The sequence below is a fragment of the Microcaecilia unicolor genome, chromosome 7, assembly GCF_901765095.1.
Source record: "Microcaecilia unicolor chromosome 7, aMicUni1.1, whole genome shotgun sequence".
Classification (NCBI taxonomy): domain Eukaryota; kingdom Metazoa; phylum Chordata; class Amphibia; order Gymnophiona; family Siphonopidae; genus Microcaecilia; species Microcaecilia unicolor.
The window spans coordinates 207,585,475-207,607,156 of NC_044037.1; the positions used below are offsets into that span (position 1 = coordinate 207,585,475).

At 43.2% G+C, this 21,682-nt stretch overlaps 1 protein-coding gene across 1 annotated transcript in view; it reads left to right on the forward strand.

Moving 5' to 3' along the window:
- The window catches only part of COL5A2 (collagen type V alpha 2 chain), a 335,742-nt gene that overhangs the window by 141,271 nt on the left and 172,789 nt on the right, over positions 1-21,682 (forward strand). The window contains 5 exon segments of the mRNA XM_030208786.1: positions 818-913; positions 4,723-4,803; positions 11,143-11,187; positions 12,844-12,897; positions 15,302-15,355. Coding sequence (XP_030064646.1) covers positions 818-913; positions 4,723-4,803; positions 11,143-11,187; positions 12,844-12,897; positions 15,302-15,355 — 330 coding nt within the window.

The window sequence follows — 21,682 nt, forward strand, 5'->3', positions numbered from 1 at the left end:
ACATTAAGCAAAAATTGCTATAAGTTAGGGATGTGCATGTCAGCACATATTCGGCAGCCTTCCTGCCCAGTTAAACCCTTTTGAATGTTGAATCTATCTATCTATCTATCTATCTATCTATCTATCTATCTATCTATCTATCTATCAGATAGATAGATATCTATCTATCGCAGACATTTCAATAGTCAAGTGCATTTTGTTGAAATTTTAAACATGTGTCTGCTGGTACTTTGAAATGTTCTTTATTTTACTTTTTAAAGTTGGTACTCTGGTTTATATACAATCATTTGGAAACTCATGTTGTTATTTTCTGAAGTCATAACTTTACTACAATGAAATGACTGAGGCTTGATTTGTTAAGTTCTTTCGAAATGATGCAGAAAGGGGAGAGAAAGGCTTAGTGTAGGAGAGTCCAAGATTTTTCAACAATGAGGTCACATGATCAGAAATCTTCTATGTGTGTGGGCCATATGAATATTTTAACCTGTTTTAGCATAATTTGTGCTCATCAAAATCTGTGAATCTCTTCTGAAAATGTAGCTTTATATCCACCAAACAGCTCTGCAGTGCTTTAAAGTCATTTGTACTAGCTATTTAGGTAAGGAAAAACATTTTGCTAAAATTCTCAAGTGCGGCTAGCGGGGACTGCAGGTTGGATACCTCTGGTTTGGGGGATCATAAACACAAATTTTAAAAACCTGCAAGCAGCAAGGAAAAGTTTTTTTCCCATTCATTATATATTTTTGATTCCAAATAAATCTGGTTTGTATATTTCTTATTTTCATCAACGCTATTTTACTTTTTTTTTCTTCCCTAGGGAGCTCGTGGTCCGCCTGGATTTGATGGTGAACCTGGTATTCCAGGGCAGCCCGGTGATCCTGGCCCTCCAGGACACCCATCACATCCTGGTCAGGTATGTTATTTGAAGGCTTATATTGGATTATGAAGCCATAGAAGACATACTGAATTATGTATTGTCATCTTTCGTATACATGCATATGTGCATACAGATAATGCAAGGGAGCAATACAGTTTAAATCCAAGGGAGCAGTACAGTACATCTATGCACAAAAGAAGAGCAGGACTTGGGGGTGATCATATCTGACAAGTGGAAAAGGTGACAGCAAAAGCCAGAAGGATGCGTGGGTGCATAGGGAGAGGAGTGACCAGTAGGAAAAAAGAGGTGATAAAGCCTTTATATAAGTCTCTGGTGAAACCTCATTTAGAATAATGGATACAATTCTTTGAGAATGCACCTTCAAAAAGGATGGAGTCAGTGGTTAGACTTAAAGATCTCAATATAGATATTGTGGAAAAAGTAAGGAGAGGGGAGATATGCTAGAGACATTTAAATATCTTCAAGGCATAATTGAAAGAAAGTTCTGGAATGAGGGGCAATGGATGAAGTTTTAAAGGGGATAGACTCAGGATTAACCTAAGGAAATACTCTTTTATGGAATGGGTGGTGAATATGTGGAACGGCCTGACAAAGACTGCATTTGAATTCAAGAAAGCATGGGACATGCATAGAGGATCTCTAAGGGAGAGGAAGGGATATTAAAGATTAGCAGGTGGTCTATATGAGCAGACTGGATAGGCAAAATTATTTTTATCTGCTGTCATTTCTTTGTTTCTGTTTCTTAGGATAACAGCTATTTCTTGTTAATGTAGATAAAAACCTTAATATCGAGAGGTACCTTTCTAAAAATATGGTCCTGGCTTTTTAAAAATTTTCGATTTTGTCAGGATCTATTTTTGTGACAATGCAGAAAATGACATCCATTGGGTAGTAGAGGCAATTACCATGGAAACCATGTATGTGATATTTTTAGCCAATTTGTACCCTGCTTTGATAGGTAATATTGTTGAAGGGCAGTTAAGCAAACTTTTATCAAATAAATAAATGACAGCTTAATAAGGAGTATAATTTTGCAATGAACTGAAAGTACAGGTACAAATCAAGGTAGGGTATACACAAAAAGTAGCACATATGAGTTTGTCTTGTTGGGCAGACGATGGACTGTACGGGTCTTTTTCTGCCGTCATCTACTATGTTACTCATGTTTTTTTAAAATTGTCTTTTCCTTTTTTTTATATTATTATGAAAAGATTGGTGATACAGTTGGTTGCTGTAATCAATTGTTGTCCATTTTTGATATACCCAAGAAGAGAAGAAGTATTATACATGATGTTGTGCAGGGTAATCTTATTACTGATGTTTGATATATATATATATATATATATATATATATATATATATATATATATATATATTTATTATTTTTTTTTAATTCACTAAATATTTGAAGAGTATTAAAATTTCAACATTTTTCAATCCATGCTGTAAATGTAGTGTTTCTAGCTCCTTTGTGTTCAGCAGGTTACATTTCTCATCGTGTACAATTATTGTCTCAAAGAATTTGGGAAAATTTTGCACAGTGAAACAAAATTTGAAATTTTCAGGATTCTCAGCAAGCCTGACTCTGAGAGGATAAGTGCTATCAAAAGACCATGTACTCATATTTGTCATATTTGTAGGTAAATAGAAATTATGAAGAACATTTTTAAATAACCTAGAACCATAAATACATGAAACAACAAATTCTTTCATTGGATAGTACAGTCCAAACTCTTAATTGTAGCTTTTATACTGCCTTTTTTTTTTTGAATGAGAATGATTGACTGTATGTTCAGTAACATACCATCCTACTGACAGAATTGTTAGAATCACCATCTTTCTAAGACAAAGATGAGATGTCAATTTAAGACTGAAAATGCTGATTGGCTGGCAATTTTTGCCATCTTTGTTTATGTTAGCAGACAGAGCTTGTTCAGAGCTTGTTCAAATTCAGAGCTGCTTGGCTAATAGTGATGTTGCATTTTCTGAAAGCTTAGTGTGCCTGACAATGAAATAAACACTGCAAAAGTAGGTAAACCAACAAGAGGTAGGGAGGGGGCCTGGCGTGCGGGCTCAGGGAGTTTATTCCAGGCCCTTTCTGCCTCACCTCACCCCATGCCTGGGATGGACTCCCTGAGCCCGTGCGCCAGGCCCCCTCCCTGCCCATCTTCAAAGCCTTGCTCAAAGCCCACCTCTTCAATGTCGCCTTCGGCACCTAACCACCATACTTCTATTCAGGAAATCTAGACTGCTCCAACTTGACATTTCGCCCATTAGATTGTAAGCTCTTTTGAGCAGGGACTGTCCTTTTTTGTTAAACTGTACAGCGCTGCGTAACCCTAGTAGCGCTCTAGAAATGTTAAGTAGTAGTAGTAGTAGTGATCAGATCATCCTTTAACATTTAGGCTTGCAGCAGATGTATTAACGGTACTCTCCATGTAAAGGGTGATTTTCATAATGGGTCTTGTACTTTAGGTGGTAAAGTACATGTCCACTTTGGTGGTAGTTTAGTCATTTACACATATACATGTAAATGACCTCATAAAACACCAACTGGTACCAAAATGCGTGCTTTGAAATGATGGCATTGGGTGGAGCTTGGGCTGGCGTGTGCATGTAGATTATAAAATACTAAAATGTACATGCGTGCTTGAAAAATATTATTTCAGACATTTACACCATCTCTAAGGCTGATGTAAATCTCCGTGCCTGCCACTTACAGGAGTGGAATTCTGTTGTTGGGGGGGATCAGAAAAGGAGGATTGTGCCACCAGGGGGGTTGGGAGGGGCAGGTTAATGATGTAGGGGGATTGGTGGAGGATTATGTTACTGGGGAGGGGTGGGAGGGGGCTTATGATGTGGGGTGGGATTCAGACATGTGGAGAAGGGCGATTAGGAAGAAAATAGTGGGGAGGTGGGGGATCGGAATAACGGGAAGTGGAATCTGGAGTGAAAGAGACAGATATGGGGACTATGCACTACTGTGGCACTTAACTTTATTACTTATTTGTTATAGTACGTCACTGCCACCGGGATAATCACATGCTACTGGACTGTTGATAGTGCTGTGTGTGGCAATCAATCACACACTATATGTCAAGGAAGATCAAGCCCTGCTCCTACACAGTCCTGCCAGAATCCCACCCATTGCTGCTTTAAGCAATTAGTGTGGTATTTTTACCCCACAGTCTGTTTTATTGTACAGTAAATGTTAGTGAATGTCATAATATATAGTAACATAATAAATGATGACAGATAAAGACCTGAATGGTCCATCCAGTCTGCCCAACAAAATAAACTCATTTTACATCAGTGCTAATGTTTACTGCACAGTAAAACCCGCACTAGCTGCTTAACACAGCTTAGCAAAAGAGCCCCTAAGTTAAGTTCTAAGACAAGTTTAAACTTTTATTAATATAAATTTGAGAAATAAACCAGAAGAAGTCTGAATATTGGGGAAGAAAGGCTGAGAATCTTAATAGCCTACCTGTTATGCTCACTATGCCCCCATGTGGCAGCATATAGAGTTACAATGGCCTCATATGGATAGCTAGAGAGACAGGTACTAAATTTAAAGGATCCATTATTTACTTCTGAGGTAAATAACACCAAAAAGCAATTTCCTCTTGTACAGCACAATGTGCTGTTCATTGGCCAATAGGTGATGAAATCTCACAATTCCAAAGCAGATGGTTAATCAGAATGTATCCAGATAAGAGACTAAGAAACTTTCATGTTTGTATGTGCTTCATCAGTAAATAAATCTAACAGAATTTATGTTAATTTTCTTGTAATCATCATTGTTTAATTTATTACTTTTACAGCCATTTTCATCACAGATGCAAGGAGGCTTTGATGAGAAATCTGGGCTTGGCTCTCAAATGGGACTGATGCCTGGTGCAGTGGTAAGAGAATATAAATTTCATCTACACATTGATTCATTGTAAAAACAAATACATTTTAAAATACTATGGCAGCAGGTTCATTGGAAGTTAATATTGAGTGCTAATTCTTGTAGTTAGAGATAATTAGTACTTGTGTGTGTGTGTATATATATATATATATATATATATATATATTTATATATACAGTACAGTCTTGATTATCTGATGTAAACGGGACTGAGCCATTGTCAAATAAGTGAAAAATTAGATAATATGGAAAACAATGATAACCCCTTAAAATGTGCATGGAAAACATACTTTATGCATAAAGAACAAGCATAGGATATCTGTATTTAAAATACAGTATTGTTTATTGACACTAATCAACAGCATGTCAAGTCAGAAAGCAGGAAGAGAACCTGCGCACTTCTTAATGGCAACACAATGATGTCACGGGGGAGGGGGATCTGATGGATTGTATTTCTATCTATCTATCTATCTATCTACATATACATACACACATATATAAGTGGTCTCCAGTAACTTAAATGTACCTCCCCTTTGTTACAGGTTAGAGATGGTCTGGCTAGAGCTTTTTTCCTTTCATCTTATCCTTATTTGAAACAACTGGGTTGATATTTAAACTTCACGGTCAACAATTTTTTTAAACACCTGATGCAGCATTTAAATAAATCCTGCGTATTCAGCACTGCTATCCAGATAGCGAGTGGCTGAACCATCGCTATCCAGACAGTGGTAATATACAGACCGCTATCCAGATAGCTATCTGGATGCAGTTAGCACAGCATTTTTGCTTCTTAACTTTATCTGGATAGCTGTCTAAATGTCGCTGTTCTCCAGATAACTTGCAGCCCCACCCATACACTATATAGATAGTGCTGAGTTGGTCTGTAAAGATATTCAATGGCACTATTCACATAGGACCAGATTCATTAAATGACACCTAAATTTGGGCACTGGAAAAAAATCAGCATGAAGCGCTATTCTATAAAAAAACACTCCAAGTTGAGTGCTGTTTATAGAATAGTGCTTAGAACCCATTCTCATGCCCAAATTTGGGCGCTGAAACCTGGTATAAATGCTGGCACCCAACTCCGCATTTTGATGCAGAAATGCTGCTATTCTATAACTTTTTGGAGTGCCCCTATCACACCCCCTTTTCAGTTGTAAGCTAGGGGTTTAGGTGCATGGGGTTATAGAATAACACCATCAAAGATGTGTACACAAATATTTAATAATGCCAATTAACTGCAAAAATTGTTTGTCAACATCAATTTATTGCAATTAATTGGCTCATAAGCCAATTAATTTGTGCACATATCTTCAATCAGCACCCAAATTTGAGTGCCAAAATTTGGGCTCCATAAATAGAATCCAGTGAATAGCTGCCATTATGCTTTTAGAGCAATCCCACTGTACCAATGGCTGGAATTGTAGGACCTGATATTCAGGCAGCGGCAGGCAGCATGTTTGTTGTCCACCACTGGTGTTAAACCTGGATATTCAATGCCGGGCTGTATCCGGTGATCAGCATTGAATATCAGGGTTTATTTTAGCTGCTAAAAAGTTAGTTAGCTGTGCTGATATTTAGCACTAACTGGTTATCTTTTTAGCGGTCAAAGACAGACCTGCTACATAAGCGGCCTAGTTTGACCACTTAACATAGCTTGATTAGGCACTGAATAGCTGGTTAGCGGCAAACCACTAACCAGGATATTTAGCGAGAGATAACCAGTTATCTCCCACTGAATATCTGCAGTTATGCACTTAAACCCTATTTAACTGGCAAGGAGCCTTTATTGCCAGTTAAATAGTATTGAATATCAGGGGGTGGGGTAGACTTTATCCATGTATCTGTCTGTCGATTGACTACAATATAAAGAAGAAAAAAATTAAATAGACAACACAAACATAATCCTGTTATTGAGAATAATACTGAACCATGCTGCCTTATGCAAAAAAATGTGAGAACCTTTCTGAGACATTTAGAGACTAATTCTGTATATGTCATCTAAAAAAATCAGTGCCGAAGGAAAACACGCTTAGGCATATTCTGTAAACAGTGCCTAAAGGCAGGTGCAGTTTACAGAATATGCCTAAATTCATCTACGCGATCAGAATTTAGGCATAACCAATTATGCCAATGAGAAACTGGTGTAAATGCCCATGCCTAACTTTAGGCATGGAATAGGTCTATTCTATAACACTGACCTGGCCCTGCTCTACCCATGGCCGTGTCCACTTTTGAGATCCATGTGGTAGAATTTATGTGAACTATTTTATAGAATATGCTTAACGAGTAGTGTACGTAAATTCTAATTAGTGCCAATAATTGCTTAACATCCAATTATCGGCTTTGATTGGCTTGTTAACTAAGTTGTGCGCAAAACAGAATACACTCAGATTTGCGCACACAAATTTAGTTGCACTATATAGAATCTGGGGGATAATGTACATTTCATTCTAAACTTCATGACATATATACAAGGGTTGTACCAAATATTTGTATTCAATTCAATTTGGCCCTGAATACTTTATTTGTACTCAGCTGATTAGTGAATTAAATTCAAATATGAATTATCGGAGCCTCTAGTGAGCTAAATCCTACTGAAACAAACATTTGATCTCTGATTTCACGTTGCTTCTTTTATTATTTGTAATGTTAGAGCTCAATGTCCATTATTTATATTCAACCAAATAATATTTTTCATTATTTGTATTTGGCTGAATAGTAATACATACTATTTGGTACAGCTCTAAAATATGTACTAATGCACAGAAAATCATGCAGACTCTTTATGAAATACTGCAAGCCTGAACTTACATGCAGACAGGTGTGGTAGAAAAATTGCATGTGACCTTTTTCAACAGGAAACTTTGTGAAAGATAAAACTATGGAGGTCCCTTTGTACTAAAGTATAAAATGGGTTAGCAAAAGGCCACTTGGTGCAAATAATTGCACCAAATGCCTAGAAAAGTGCAAAAATGCCAAGGTGCAGTTTTTTTTTTTTTTTTTTGGGGGGGGGGGGGGTATTTTTTGCATCAAGTGCACTTTTGCCAAATCAATTTGCAAAAATATACTTTACAGAAGTAAACTTCCACATGAAGCACACTATGCAAAGTTTGTGTAAATTTGCATTAATGAGCTGCTGCCATGCAGCATCATGTAAGCAGCTCATTAATGCAAAAAAGAAAAAAAAAAGCAAATATAGGACTGTGGCAAAAACCTTTTGAGCACTTTTTTTGCAGAAAAAAAATACTGCTCAAGAGCTGTCAGGATACAAAAGGTTCCTTTTGTGTGGAGTTGCCTTCATCTGGCCTGCCAAAATTAAAGGACCCACCATCTCAAAGCGGAGATCTCTGGAACCGCATCCCTTCAGAGATCTCTGATCTCTGGTGACCCAAATGGATCTGATGCCCCCCTCCCCACCCCAGCCCCAGCATGTGGAAAAAATATCATAACCCTGCTTCCTCCTCCACCCCCCCCCCCCCAAAGCTTGTCCCTCCATCAATGAAGGTCAGCCTGGCCTGGCTCAGCTTACCTCACCCCTCCTGTTGTCCCTCATTTCTTCTCCCAGGAGCCCAACAAACCTCAACGAGCCAGGAGCAAGAGTGGCATTCATTTATTTCTGCCCCTGCTGTCATCAAAATGGGGACAGTCTGACCCTTAGCGGTAGTACCATGAGTATACCACTAGGGTCAGTGGCCCCATTTTAAAGAATCAAGCTATTATCCTTAGGCCCCCTTGGGGTGAGTTGGGGTCCCAGGGGAAATAGGGGGACTATGGGAAGGCTGGGGTGAGCTGGCCCAACCTGACCCTCATTGATAGAGGGACAGGGCTTTGGGGAAAATGGGGAGGGAGGGAGGTAGGCTTATGATATTTATGCTCTATGTTGAGGCTGGGGAGGGGGACATTGGGCCTATTGGTCCACCAGGAGCCAGAGAATCTTGGGAGAAGGGTGCCTTCCCTTCAGGCCTGTGGGCTCTAATTTTGACAGGCTTGCTGAGGCAGTTGGATCACATGTGAAATGTAGCTATTGATATAAATGAGCCAAAAGCTCATTTGAATCTCCTAGCTATATTTTGTAGAAATGGATATTAACCTGGGTTACTACCTGGATTTATGAAGATTGATCTTAACGCCTCCAATGTTTTGAGAGCATTGGCTGCTTATTACTCATAGGAGAACTTATAAAATCTTGACATTTACTCATAAAATATACCACTCTATACAGCCTCTTTATCTCTCTCGATTTCTGGTATCCTATACCCCATTTCGATCACATCGGTCTTCATGTCAAAATTGACTAGTTACTCCCTCTTCAAATAATAAGACTGGATACTACAAGTTCACCAAGTTTTAATGTAGCCCCTACTTTATGGAATTCCCCGCCAAATTTTTTACGATCTGAATCTATCCAGTTTATCATTTAAAACTGCCTTTAAAGGGAAAGGGAAATGGGACTTGATATACCGCCTTTCTGTGGTATTTTGCAACTACATTCAAAGCGGTTTACATATATACAGGTACTTATTTTGTACCTGGGGCAAAACATTCCTATTTCAAGATGCCTTCAATCCCTATGACATGACTGCTTAAATTTCCTTTCCGGGTTCCCTTCTTTCTCCTTGCCTTTGCACTCCCGAGATCAGGACATCTGCTAACACCGTCTGTCAATTTTTTGGCTTTTTAAAAACCTTGTTTTTAGCTTTTCTTTTCTCACCTTTACTTTTAACAATTGTAGTTTTTTCCTTTCTTTTATACTTTATTTTTTAAATAATTTTATTGAAAACTGCTCAGAAGGCCCGACCATGGGTGGTATATAAAGATGTAAATAAACTTGAAACTTAATACTTAACTCTATATTTAGCAAATAGATTTTCTTTTAAAAGTAAGAGTCAATGCGTAAGCCCATAAGCCACTCTCAACCACTGTCTGAAGTAACCCTGTATATTCAGTTCCAGGACATGAGTGACTCCTGGCTTTGAATCTCCACATATGTGCACTGACCTGGAATTAAACTGGGCAGTGGTCCATATTCAGACCAGTACCTGGTTAACTTGGTGCACAAAGTTGGGCAGCATTTTTGCTTTCTTAACTTTGTGTACTTCCTTAGCCGGTTAGCAGATCAAATGTCCCCGCTAACTGACTAAGTCATGGCTAAACCCAAGCTCTGTCCCTGGACTGCCCCTAACATAGCGGATTAAGGAATGGCTGGTTAGTGGAGATATTCAGCGGTAGTACCTAGTGCTGCTGATTATGGGTGGGAGGCCAGCTCAGTGGAGTTTAACTGGACAGGATCCTTTCCTGCCCAGTTAAAGCCCTTTGAATATCAGGCTCCTATTAGGAGTCTTTGAATATGCATTACCTTTTAAGTACATTCTAGATATATTGGAGCACTTCTGTAAAGAAGGTGCTCACAATTACATGCCACCTATACACACAATCAATTAGAATACCAGCATATACGCTTATATGTGCACACATACGCCAACTTTTCAAAATTATTGGGGGTGCTAAGGCCAATGGAAATGACCCTTCCCTGGACACATACAAGGAATTTTCCCAATATTGGGGGTGCTCAAGCACCCACAGCACTCACAGAGTCGGCTCCAATGCACATACACAAAAAATGCCAGTGCTATTCTGTAACTATGTCCTTATCTGTGATAGCATATAGCTTGCACTGCAGATAAGCATACACATAAGTTGTAGCTTGGTAGAGCATGGGTGGGCACACTTTTTATGTAACTTACAGAATACTGTAAATTGCACACATATCTCCCAGAACTAGGCATAAGTATTTATATTAGCTCTACGTCTGGTGTAATGGTTTGCACCTAAGCACATGCACATATAAGAACATAAGCGTTGCCATACTGGGACAGACTGAAGGTCCATCAAGCCCAGTATCCTTTTTCCAATAGTGGCCAATCTAGGTTACAAATACCTGGCAAGATCTCAAAAGAGTAAGACAGATTTTATGCTGCTTATCCTAGAAATAAGCAGTGGATTTTTCCAAGTCCATCTTAATAATAGCTTATGGACTTTTGTTTTTGGAAACTATCTGAACCTATTTTAAACCCTGCTAAGCTACCTGCTTTTACCACATTCTCTGGCAATGAATTCCAGAATTTACCTGGTTACATTAGTATTCTATAAATAAAATCACCTGCTTTCCTTTATAGAATATACACCAATTAGGTGCTCTATAGACATTTATAAATAAGCGTGCTCTTTTAGAATTACTCTCATCATGGGACAATTCAACATGATACACATGTGCTGTATGTAATAACTTAATGAAAAACAATTGTGTCTACCTTTTTCTTCACTAGGGTCAGGTTGGACCAAGAGGACCTCCAGGTATTCCAGGACAACAAGTAAGTGATAGCATAGAATATGAAAAGGGTAATAACCATAAACATTTGTGTGGGTAAATGTTCGTTTACCTACTTAAGAATGTGTTTGAAAATTCATCTCCCATTCCCTATGTGCTTGTAAAAGGATGTGCTTGTGTCATCATAATTTTACCCACATAAAACCATGGACAATGCTAGATTAGAGGACGGAAATCACATGTGACAATTGCATTTTCAAATCACCACATGTACGTTCTGGCATATAATTTGCACTTTCTCCTATGAAGGTGCAAAGTATGCAGGTAGAGATGAAGAAAAAGGTAGGCAGGCCCAGGCAGAGGGCGGTGAATTGCAACAACCTCTGCCAGGACCTGCCTATCTTTTTCTTCATGTCTTGTTGATTCCCTAGTGGACAGTTTGTCCTCTATTCTGCTGTTAGCAAAATATGCAGGTACCAGAGTACCCATGAAGTGCATGGTGCCAAATTTTCAAAGGAAAACTGGTGAGGGTAATAAAATAATTTCTGTGGGTCTTTTTGGAAGTTGTATAACCTTGATTCATGTGCATTTTCCTGCATAGTGTGGGGATATTAACAGAAGCAGGGGTAGGTTTGTGGAGTGAAAAACAATTTAGGGGGTAGTTAGTAACATACATTATGGCCCGAATGTAAGTTATTTGTCCCTTAATGCAAAGAGCAATAAAGCACATAATATTACTGTAACATATTAAAAATATGTTACCATGGAATATACAGTAATGAGATACATAGTAATGAGGTGTTTTGCATGCTTTGCAAATTGAAGGGCCCTTTTACTAATGACTTGTTGCGCAGCAACCCAGAACTACTGTTGGCCCAATGTCCTCCGGCGGTAGTTCCGTCTCGAGCGTGCACCATTTCTGGTTCAAAGAAAAATATTTAAAAAATTTTTATCATGGCGCTAACCAGGCAGTAATCAGGCAGCACTGCACACTGCTCGGTTTTCGCCGGGTTACCGCAGAAGCCCTTGCTGCCAGCTCAGTGGGTGGCAGTAAGTGCTCCTCTCCACATGGCCGCACGATAAGAGTAATCTTACCGCATGGCCTTTTTATAAAGGGGCTTTTTACCCACTGTGATAAAAAGGGCTCTGGTGCGTGGGATAAACAGCCTCTCTGCTACCGCAGGGGTCTTTTTACCGCAGCTTGGTAAAAGGACCCCTGAATAACATGGCTTGTGGTGAACACTACAAGTCTCGTTATTCTACACAAAATACTGCCAGCAAAAAGCAGGTGGTATTTTTTCATCCTGGCAGCATTGGGCCACAAAGCTGCAGCCTAATGCTCCTGAAAGCTTCTTAAAGGGGCCAGTGCTCTGGACTAGAAAATCTTTAGCATCATATCTATGTTAGTTGAATGTTCTAATGCATGTTGAGTCCCAAATTTCAGACATATTTAAAACTGATTAATTTTAATTGTGTTATAAGGAAAAGTACAATCAATGAATTATATCTAATGTATCTGGATAGGTACTTTCAAGGGACCCAAAAGAAGCCTGGGCCTTGAATATTGTGGGCCTGATTTACAAAGCTTTATTCCCATAGATATAGAAAGATAAAAAGCTTCAGCAAATCTGCCACTATGTTCTTTATAATTAAAATAATTCAAATTGTCTGTATTTTGTGTTTCTTTTGTTCACATTAGGGTGGTGTAGGCCCAGAAGGACCTCCAGGAGAACTTGGTGAAACAGGAGGAATGGTGAGATCAAATATACCTGCACCAACATTCCTTTCTACATAAGAAGCAAGATGCTCAGGGATTGTTTTGAGCATTTTGACCAACTGGAATAAAGACTCTTAGCCTTGTAGAAATGCTTTATTTCATTGCTTTATCTGGTCAGAATATCGTCAGATTTAAAAAGTATTGAAACTTTTAAAATGCACTGTAGCATATGTTAGCAAGTATCTGCTATGAACAGGTAATCTCCTGTCATTTAATGCGAAACAATCCAAACCATGGATTGTAGAGCGACCTACTCTTAACCTCTATTCTGTAATATACAGTGCTGTCCCGATAGACCCGTTTCACATTAGCTTCGTCAGGAAACCCAGTGGTGGTGGTATTAATATCTAGCCTGCTGGAAGTTGGTGCTCCCCTGCCGGTCACCACCCCTGGTCACTTAAACCAATGCCACAAATTCCCTCCCTCCACAGATGCCTTTCCCCTATAATTGAATTCAGATTTTAGATTTCAGTACTTTCCAAATAAAAGCACAAGGTGAATTACACAGAGGGCTTATAGTCTAGTTTAGCACATTGGCCTTCTAAACATTTTTAAGAGGCAGGGCCTATCAATGAAAAAAATGTGCAAAATGCCCTGAAACTCTGATGTTCTGGGCTCTTGCATGTTGTCACGATTGTGGCCGTGATCCCTCTTTTGACTCGCCTTATTCTGCTGGTCAGCTCATGAGCTGGCTACTGTCTGCATTGTTGTGTTTGGCCTGTGTGTTCCAAGCCTCACGTCGGTGTTCAGTGTGTATTTCCTGTTCCTGTCCTGTAGGGTTTCCACTTCCTCTATGTTTAAAGCCTCACTTTGGGTTCTGTGTATTTCCTGTCTCTGTCCTGTTATAAGGAAGTGGTGCACTTTCATTCAGGGCCTTTGCAATGCCAAAGGTCCCCAGGTTAGTCCGTGTGCAGTTGCACTTCTGCCTTGTTCTAGTCTGTATGCCTGTGGGCACTTCTGTGTCTTGTCTTCTTAATTGTGGTGCCTATGTGCACTTCTGCCTTTAGCCTTAGTTCTGTTGTTTGTCTGTTGGTTTGCTTTGTGTCCTGCCTAGTCTGCCTTGCTTGTTCTAGTCCCTTCTACCTTAGCTTCAGCCTTAGTTCTGTTGTTTGTCTGTGTGGGTCAGCTTTGGTTCTGTCCCTGCTTGTCTGTCTTTACCCTGGTAGTCTTTAGCTCCAGTTCCCTTCCTGGTTGCCTCTGCCTTGCTAGCCTTCAGCTTTGGTTCTGTCCCTGCTTGTCTGTCTTTACCCTGGTAGTCTTTAGCTCCAGTCCCCTTCCTGCTTGCCTCTGCCTTGCAAGCCTTCAGCTTTGGTTCTGTCCCTGCTTGTCTGTCTTTACCCTGGTAGTCTTTTGCTCCAGTCCCCTTCTTGCTTGTCTCTGCCCTGTTTGTAGCCAAGCTTGTTACTGAATCCAGTTCCAGTCCAGTCAAGCCAAGCTTGTTCCTGAATCTGGTTTCAGTCCAGTCAGGCCAAGCTTGTTCCTGAATTTGGTTCCGGTCCAGCCAAGCCAAGTCCGTTCCAGCATTTGGTTCCAGTCCAGTCAAGCCAAGCTTGTTTCAGTATCCGGTTCCAGTCCAGCCAAGAAAGTCCATTTCAGTATTTGTTCTAGCCCAGTCAAGCCAAGCTTGTTCCAGTATCTGATTCTAGCCAAGCCTAGTGCATCCTGAATCCTGCCCAGTCTTGCTTGGGGGGGTTTTGCCTCCTGCTGCCGCTCGACGACAGTAGGCCAAGGGCTCACATTGTTCCAGAGTTCGTGCCTGGTTGTTCAAAGCCTGGGATCGTGACACATGTTCTTTGAAGTGTATAACTTGTTTGGGAAAAATATTACTAAATCTCCCCCTGTCAAGTAGTAAATCTGTTGTGATATATCACGCAACTCAATTTTTACAAAAATATAACTACAACGCAGTAGGTTAGTGGTTTCTTTTTTATTGGCCAGTCCCCATGCAAATTTTCTTATGTTTTATACATGTGCATTTTCATCTGTAGCAAACTTTCAATGCATAGGGGCTACTCCAAACATGACTCTGCTCAAAGCCTGTCTCCTTATCACCTGGAGCAACAACATTAAGGTGCCAGTGAGAGAAAATTCAGAGACTTCAGCGTGGTAGAATAGAGAAAATGACTGTGAGTCGTAATGAAGATTGGACAAATAGAATGGGATGGTTTTTTTTATTCCTCATAGTTCTAGCAACACTTGGAAGATATGTTAGTCACTAATCCTTTCCTACTCCCTTTTCCGAAGTATTTTAAGGTCTTTCAGACAAGTGGTCATACTGTTCGTGATTCAGAAACAAATGGCAAAGAGAAGCATATTGTATGACTGCTCATTTCCAATTATATCATCATTTTACACTGATTATTTATGTTTTTGTTTTAAGGGTCCACCAGGTCATCGTGGTCCAGATGGTCCTTCAGGGAAACCTGGTGAAGATGTAAGTGCTTTGGCTTTTCAGTTTTTAGGGTTAATTTCATTTCATATGCATATATGACTATAGACCAGATCAGTTTCATAGAGCTCTCTGTTCAAGGTAATGCCCATAATTTCCACATGGCTAATGTTAGCAATAATGTGTCTTACATATATTTATAAAGAGAGAGAGAGAGAGCAAAACAAGTCATAAAAAGTACTATAGCTTATATTCCAAAAGTTTAAATGGTATTCAATTTTTTTTTAGTTTATGGGGCTCTTTTAGTAAAGGGCATTAAGCCCTTATTACTTGGTTAGTACATGCAAACAGGCTACCACAGAAATGCGTTAAAGTGTTTGCAGATGCTAACCAGCACGTTACCAATTTTTCCAAAATATTTTTCAAAGGGGGTGTGTGATAGATGGAGAATGGGTGTTCCTGCATTATCCAGCTACTGTGTTATGATCAGAGTGTGCAAATGGGATAATGCAGAATTAACACAGGAGTACTTAGCATCTTTTAAATAGGAGGTGGTAAGTGCTCTTGTGTTAATTTTTTTGCAGGTACTGCCTGCTAATGGGAACATTAGTGTATGACTTGCCAATAAAAAAAGAAAAGATAAAGCCTAAAAAATAGTGCCACATTAAATCTGGGCTTCCATAGCATCCCACAGATCAATCCAGAGATTTGTGGGTTGTGTCCCTCTACCAGCAGGTGGAGATAGAGAGACCCTGCAAGGTTTTGCTATATGTGGACCTGTGCAGCCAGCTGAACCTCAGTATTCTCTCTATCTAGCAGGTGGAGGGACATCTCTGTGTAGCTCTGGTTTGATCTGGCTACTGGTGTCCTTTGAGCCTAGTTTAGCACAGACAGGGGTTGAATGGCTGTTTGCAGTTTGTGGTGTACAGCTGGTGATGCCAGGTCCCTCCCGGTCTCCCCCTACTTTTCCTCCATCACCCGGGGCTGTTGGTCTGATTGGGTGTTTCCTTTCTCTGCTGACTAAAAAGCAAGGTAAGAAACTTTGTTTTTGTTTGATCATACGGGAGGAACTAGACGTTCTGTCGAGTCAGTTTTTGGGCAGGCGTTTGTGCAGCATGTCAGTGCCGTCTGAGGTGGCTAAGCACTGCTCCCGGTGTGGGGGGCCGGAGAGCAGCATCGGGAGAGTGTGAGTCCTGCTGCCGTCAGCCCGCAGCGGGTGTTCAGCGCAACGGGGGTTCCCCTCAGGCATCCGGTGAGTTGGAAGCACAGGGGATAGTTTTGGTGGTTTCCTCGGGGTAGTTAATGCAGCGCATGTTGGCGGGCGCCATTTTTTCCTCTCAGGTGCGACCCACTCCGCAAGTGGTGGTTGATAGAGAAGAGGCGCAGCATGCTTCTGTGGCACAGGCTCTGGTGGAGGGAAGCGATGTACTGGGAGCAGGGGAGTCCCTTGCAGTTCCTTTTTCCTCGGACTTTGTTTTATTAATGCACAATGCCTTTCTTTTGAAGAAGTCAAGAGCTTCTCTTCAGGCAGCCCCGTCTCTTCCTCAGCAAACTTTGGTTGCTGCAGCCTCTCAGTCTTCCCTGCCAAAATGTCCCCGGGTGAAGATTTTGGATCCCAAGGAGCTATCTGACACAGATGGCCCGGTTTTGTCTCCGGGCTCTCCCTCTGAATCTTTGGATTTGGCAGATGAGGTCACCCTGCCCTCTGAGAAGGGGAATGATCTGACGGCTGCCCGCTTTTTTTCACAGGGAAGAGCTTCCCTCCCTGATTGTTAGGGCTTTTGAGGTTTTGGCCATTTCCCCCCTGAATCGTCGGGGAACAGGTCCGGTGCCCTCTATTATGTTTGGATCCACTGTTTCCTTCGCTTGGCACCAAATGCCCACCTCGTTCCTTTCATGTGCATGAGGACATGAAGATCCTTATTTCGGCGCATTGGGATATGCCGGACAGTGGGCTTAAGGGTGCTTAGAGCTATGTCGCATCTTTATGCACTACCTGCTCCTGACTTAGACTTGCTGAAGGTCACTACGGTGAATTCGTTAATCACAGCGGCCACTAAGAAAACCACTCTCCCTGTGGAGGGTGGCATGGCGCTCAAAGACCCTCAGGATCGTAAGTTGGAGACTTGCTTGAAGCTGTCCTTGAAGTAAAGGCCCTTTCCCTGCAGGCCTCAGTTTGTGGCTCCTATGCGGCACGGGCATGCTTATCGTGGGTACAGAAAGCCTCCTCTCCAGAAGATCTCGTGGCTGTTTTGCAGGCCTTGGAGTCCAGTTTAGCCTTCCTTGCAGATATTCTTTATGATCTTTTGAGGGCTTCGGCAAAGGAGGTTTCCTTAGCGGTCACCACACGTCGCTGGCTGTGGTTGCGGCATTGAGCTGCAGACGTGGCCTCTAAGTCACGTTTAGCAAGGCTTCCTTTTAGGGGAAAGCTTTTGTTTGGGACAGACTTAGAACAGATTGTGAAGGACCTCGGTGACTCTAAGGGCCAGCGCCTCCCAGAGGACAGGTCCAAGTTTGTACAACCGGCAGGACCTAGACTTAAGTTTAGGGATACACGGCGTTACTGTCCAGGTTGCGGGGCCTCTTTTCAGAGAGCAAGGTCTTCTCGGAGGCCTCAGACCTTTCGAGGTGACAGGCGGGCATTCCTTTCTGGTAACAAAAACCAGCCCGCAGCCAGGTCCGCCCAATGATGGGGTCCTGGTCCATATCCAGCCGGTTATTGGGGGCAGACTGTCCCTATTCCTGGTGGAGAGGACCAGGGTAACGTCCGACGAATGGGTCTTGGAGGTTATCAGAGATGGCTGCAAGTTAGAATTGGCTTGTCCGATAGTAGACTCTTTTCTGGAATCTCCTTGCAAATGTCCCGCCAAGGTGGATCCTCTTCTACTTCTATCCCTCTGCCTGTCGGCGTACCTCAGGGTTCTGTTCTTGGTCCCCTCCTCTTTTCTATCTACACTTCTTCCCTTGGTTCATTAATCTCATCCCATGGCTTTTCCTACCATCTCTATGCTGATGACTCCCAAATCTACCTTTCTACCCCTGATATCTCACCTTCCATCCAAACCAAAGTTTCAGCGTGCTTGTCTGACATTGCTGCCTGGATGTCTCAACGCCACCTGAAATTAAATATGACCAAAACCGAGCTTCTCATTTTCCCCCCCAAACCCCACCTCCCCGCTCCCCCCGTTTTCTATTTCTGTTGATGGCTCTCTCATTCTCCCTGTCTCCTCAGCTTGAAACCTTGGGGTCATCTTTGACTCTTCTCTCTCCTTCTCTGCTCATATCCAGCAGACCGCCAAGACCTGTCGTTTCTTTCTTTACAACATCCGTAAAATCCGCCCCTTTCTTTCCGAGCACGCTACCAAAACCCTCATCCACACCCTTGTCACCTCTCGTTTAGACTACTGCAATCTGCTTCTTGCTGGCCTCCCACTTAGTCACCTCTCCTCTCTCCAGTCGGTTCAAAACTCTGCTGCCTGTCTCATCTTCCGCCAGGGTCGCTTTACTCATACTACCCCTCTCCTCAAGACCCTTCACTGGCTCCCTATCTGTTTTCGCATCTTGTTCAAACTTCTTCTACTAACCTATAAATGTATTCACTCTGCTGCTCCCCAGTATCTCTCCACACTCGTCCTTCCCTACACCCCTTCCCGTGCACTCTGCTCCATGGATAAATCCTTCTTATCTGTTCCCTTCTCCACTACTGCCAACTCCAGACTTCGTGCCTTCTGTCTCGCTGCACCCTACGCCTGGAATAAACTTCCTGAGCGTCTTGCCCCATCCTTGGCCACCTTTAAATCTAGACTGAAAGCCCACCTCTTTAACATTGCTTTTGACTCGTAACCACTTGTAACCACTCGCCTCCACCTACCCTCCTCTCTTCCTTCCCGTTCACACTAATTGATTTGATTTGCTTACTTTATTTATTTTTTGTCTATTAGATTGTAAGCTCTTTGAGCAGGGACTGTCTTTCTTCTATGTTTGTGCAGCGCTGCGTATGCCTTGTAGCGCTATAGAAATGCTAAATAGTAGTAGTAGTAGTAGTAGGTGCGGGCCATTCAACACACCCTCCTCAACTTACAATGGCTGGGTGCCGTCCAGCCTGTACCCCCAGCAGAAAGAGTGTGCGGTCGATACTCCATTTATTTTGTGGTTCCAAAAAAGGGCAGTTCTTGGCGACCTGTCTTAGATCTCAAGTGCGTCAACAGGTCCTTACGGGTTTGGCTTTTCCGCATGGAAACCCTCCGATCGGTGATCGCAGTGGTACAGCCAGGGAACTTTTTGACATCTCTGAATCTCAAAGAGGCTTATTTACACATTCCAATCTGGCCTCCCCACAGGCGCTTTCTTCGCTGTGCAGTGCTCGGTCATCATTTTTTATTCAAAGCGATGCCTTTTGGCCTAGCCACAGCGCCTCAGACCTTTTCCAAGTTCCTGGTAGTAGTAGTAGTGGCGCCCTGTCTCAGGAAGCAAGGGATTCAGATCCATCCCTATCCAGACGACTGGCTTGTGCGGGCGTCTTCTTTCGAGGAGAGTCGGCAGGCAAAGTGGTCGGGTTGCTTCAGTTGCTTGGTTGGGTGATCAACTTCACAAAGTGCAGCCTAACGCCTTCCCAAATGCTGGAATACTTGGGGGTGTGCTTCTATACCAGAACAGGGATAGTTTATCTTCCTTTAGCTCAAACACAGTGGCCCTCCTCTCTCCCCTGCTCCCCCTGAAGCCACCCATGTCCAGCGACTTTCCTCTCCCCCTGCCCCCCCTGCAGCCACCCATGTCCAGCAACCCTCCTCTCCCCCTGCAGCTACCCATGTCCAGTGACCCTCCTCTCCCCTGCCCCCCTGCAGCCACCCATGTCCAGCAACCCTCCTCTCCCCCTGCAGCTACCCATGTCCAGTGACCCTCCTCTCCCCTGCCCCCCTGCAGCCACCCATGTCCAACGACCCTCCTCTCCTTTCCCCTTGCCCCCCCCTGTAGCCACCCATGTCCAGTGACCCACCTCTCTCCCCTGCCCCCCCTGCAGCCACCCATGTCCAGTGACCCTCCTCTCCCTCTGCCCCCCTGCAGCGTCCCTTCTGTCTCCCCTGCCCTCCCCTGCAGCCACCCATCTGGTCTCAGGACCCCCTCCCCACCTCCCTCTTCCCTGCCCCCCCCTGCAGCCATCCATGTCCAGAGACCCTCCTCTCCCCCTGCAGCCACCCATGTCCAGTGACCCTCCCCTCCCCCTGCCCCCCTCCAGCTACCCACGTCCAGCGACCCTCCCCTCTCCCCTTGGCGCAACACCCAAGCCCCTACCCCCCCTCGGGCACCTCAACCCCCTCGCCATCCGCAGCCGCCAATACTAACGCTGTCCGGCTGCTGCTGCATCTCCTGTTGAGCAGCAGCAGCCGGTACAAAAAGAAAAAAGCCAAAAAAAGATTTTAAACCTGAAACATGGCTCCGTAGACAGCCATCTGGCATTGGCTGTCATCTCTGCAGCCGCTCCTCCTCTCTCCTCTGACGTCGCTGCGCTCCTCCGGGGTCTTCCTGCAGGGGCAGTGACATGGAGGGGAGAGGAGGAGCGGCTGCAGTGACGACAGCCAATGCCAGATGGCTGTCTACGGAGCCGCGTTTCAGGTTAAAAATCTTTTTTTGACTTTTTTCTTTTTGTATCGGCCGCTGTTGCTCCACAGGAGAAGCAGCAGCGGCCGGACAGCGTTAGTATTGATGGCTGCGGGTGGCAAGGGAGTTGATGTGCCCAAGGGGGGGGGGTTAGGGGCTTTGGTGATGCACCGAGGGGGAGGGTCTTGGGTGATGCGTCGAGGGGGGTAGGGGCTTGGGTGCTGCGCCGGGGCGGAGGGGCTTGGGTGTTGCGCCAAAGGGGGGGCACTGAGAGCTGATTGGTAGGCAGGGGAGGAGTAGGGAAACATGCTCCGCGTGTTTCCCTACTCCTCCCCTTGCCTTGGAATCAGCTGTCAGTGACATCACTGACGTCAGTGCATTCTAAACTGCCTAGCAGACCACCTCCGAGGGAGCCAAGGTACCAGGCACATTAGAACGTTGGATGTGAGAATTATTATATAGGAAAAGCACCTCGAACATTCTGAAGCTGACTCTGTGGCACTGTGGCAGTGTAGGGTTCGTAAGTCTGTAGTTCAGCGTTTCATTGGCTCTCACTGTCCCCGTCCTCACGTCGAGGAAACGGAATGCTGCATAGTTGCCAAGCAAACAAACGCGACGTCACAGGAACAAAGAACCAATCAGACAGAACGGAACTTGGAGGAGGGAAGTGGAGTGGATTGAATCTCTAACAAACAATCACATACAGGGAGGTACGAACATCAGTGGAGGCAAGTGCACAGAACGGAAGGAAAGACAAACATTTAATCACTTTGT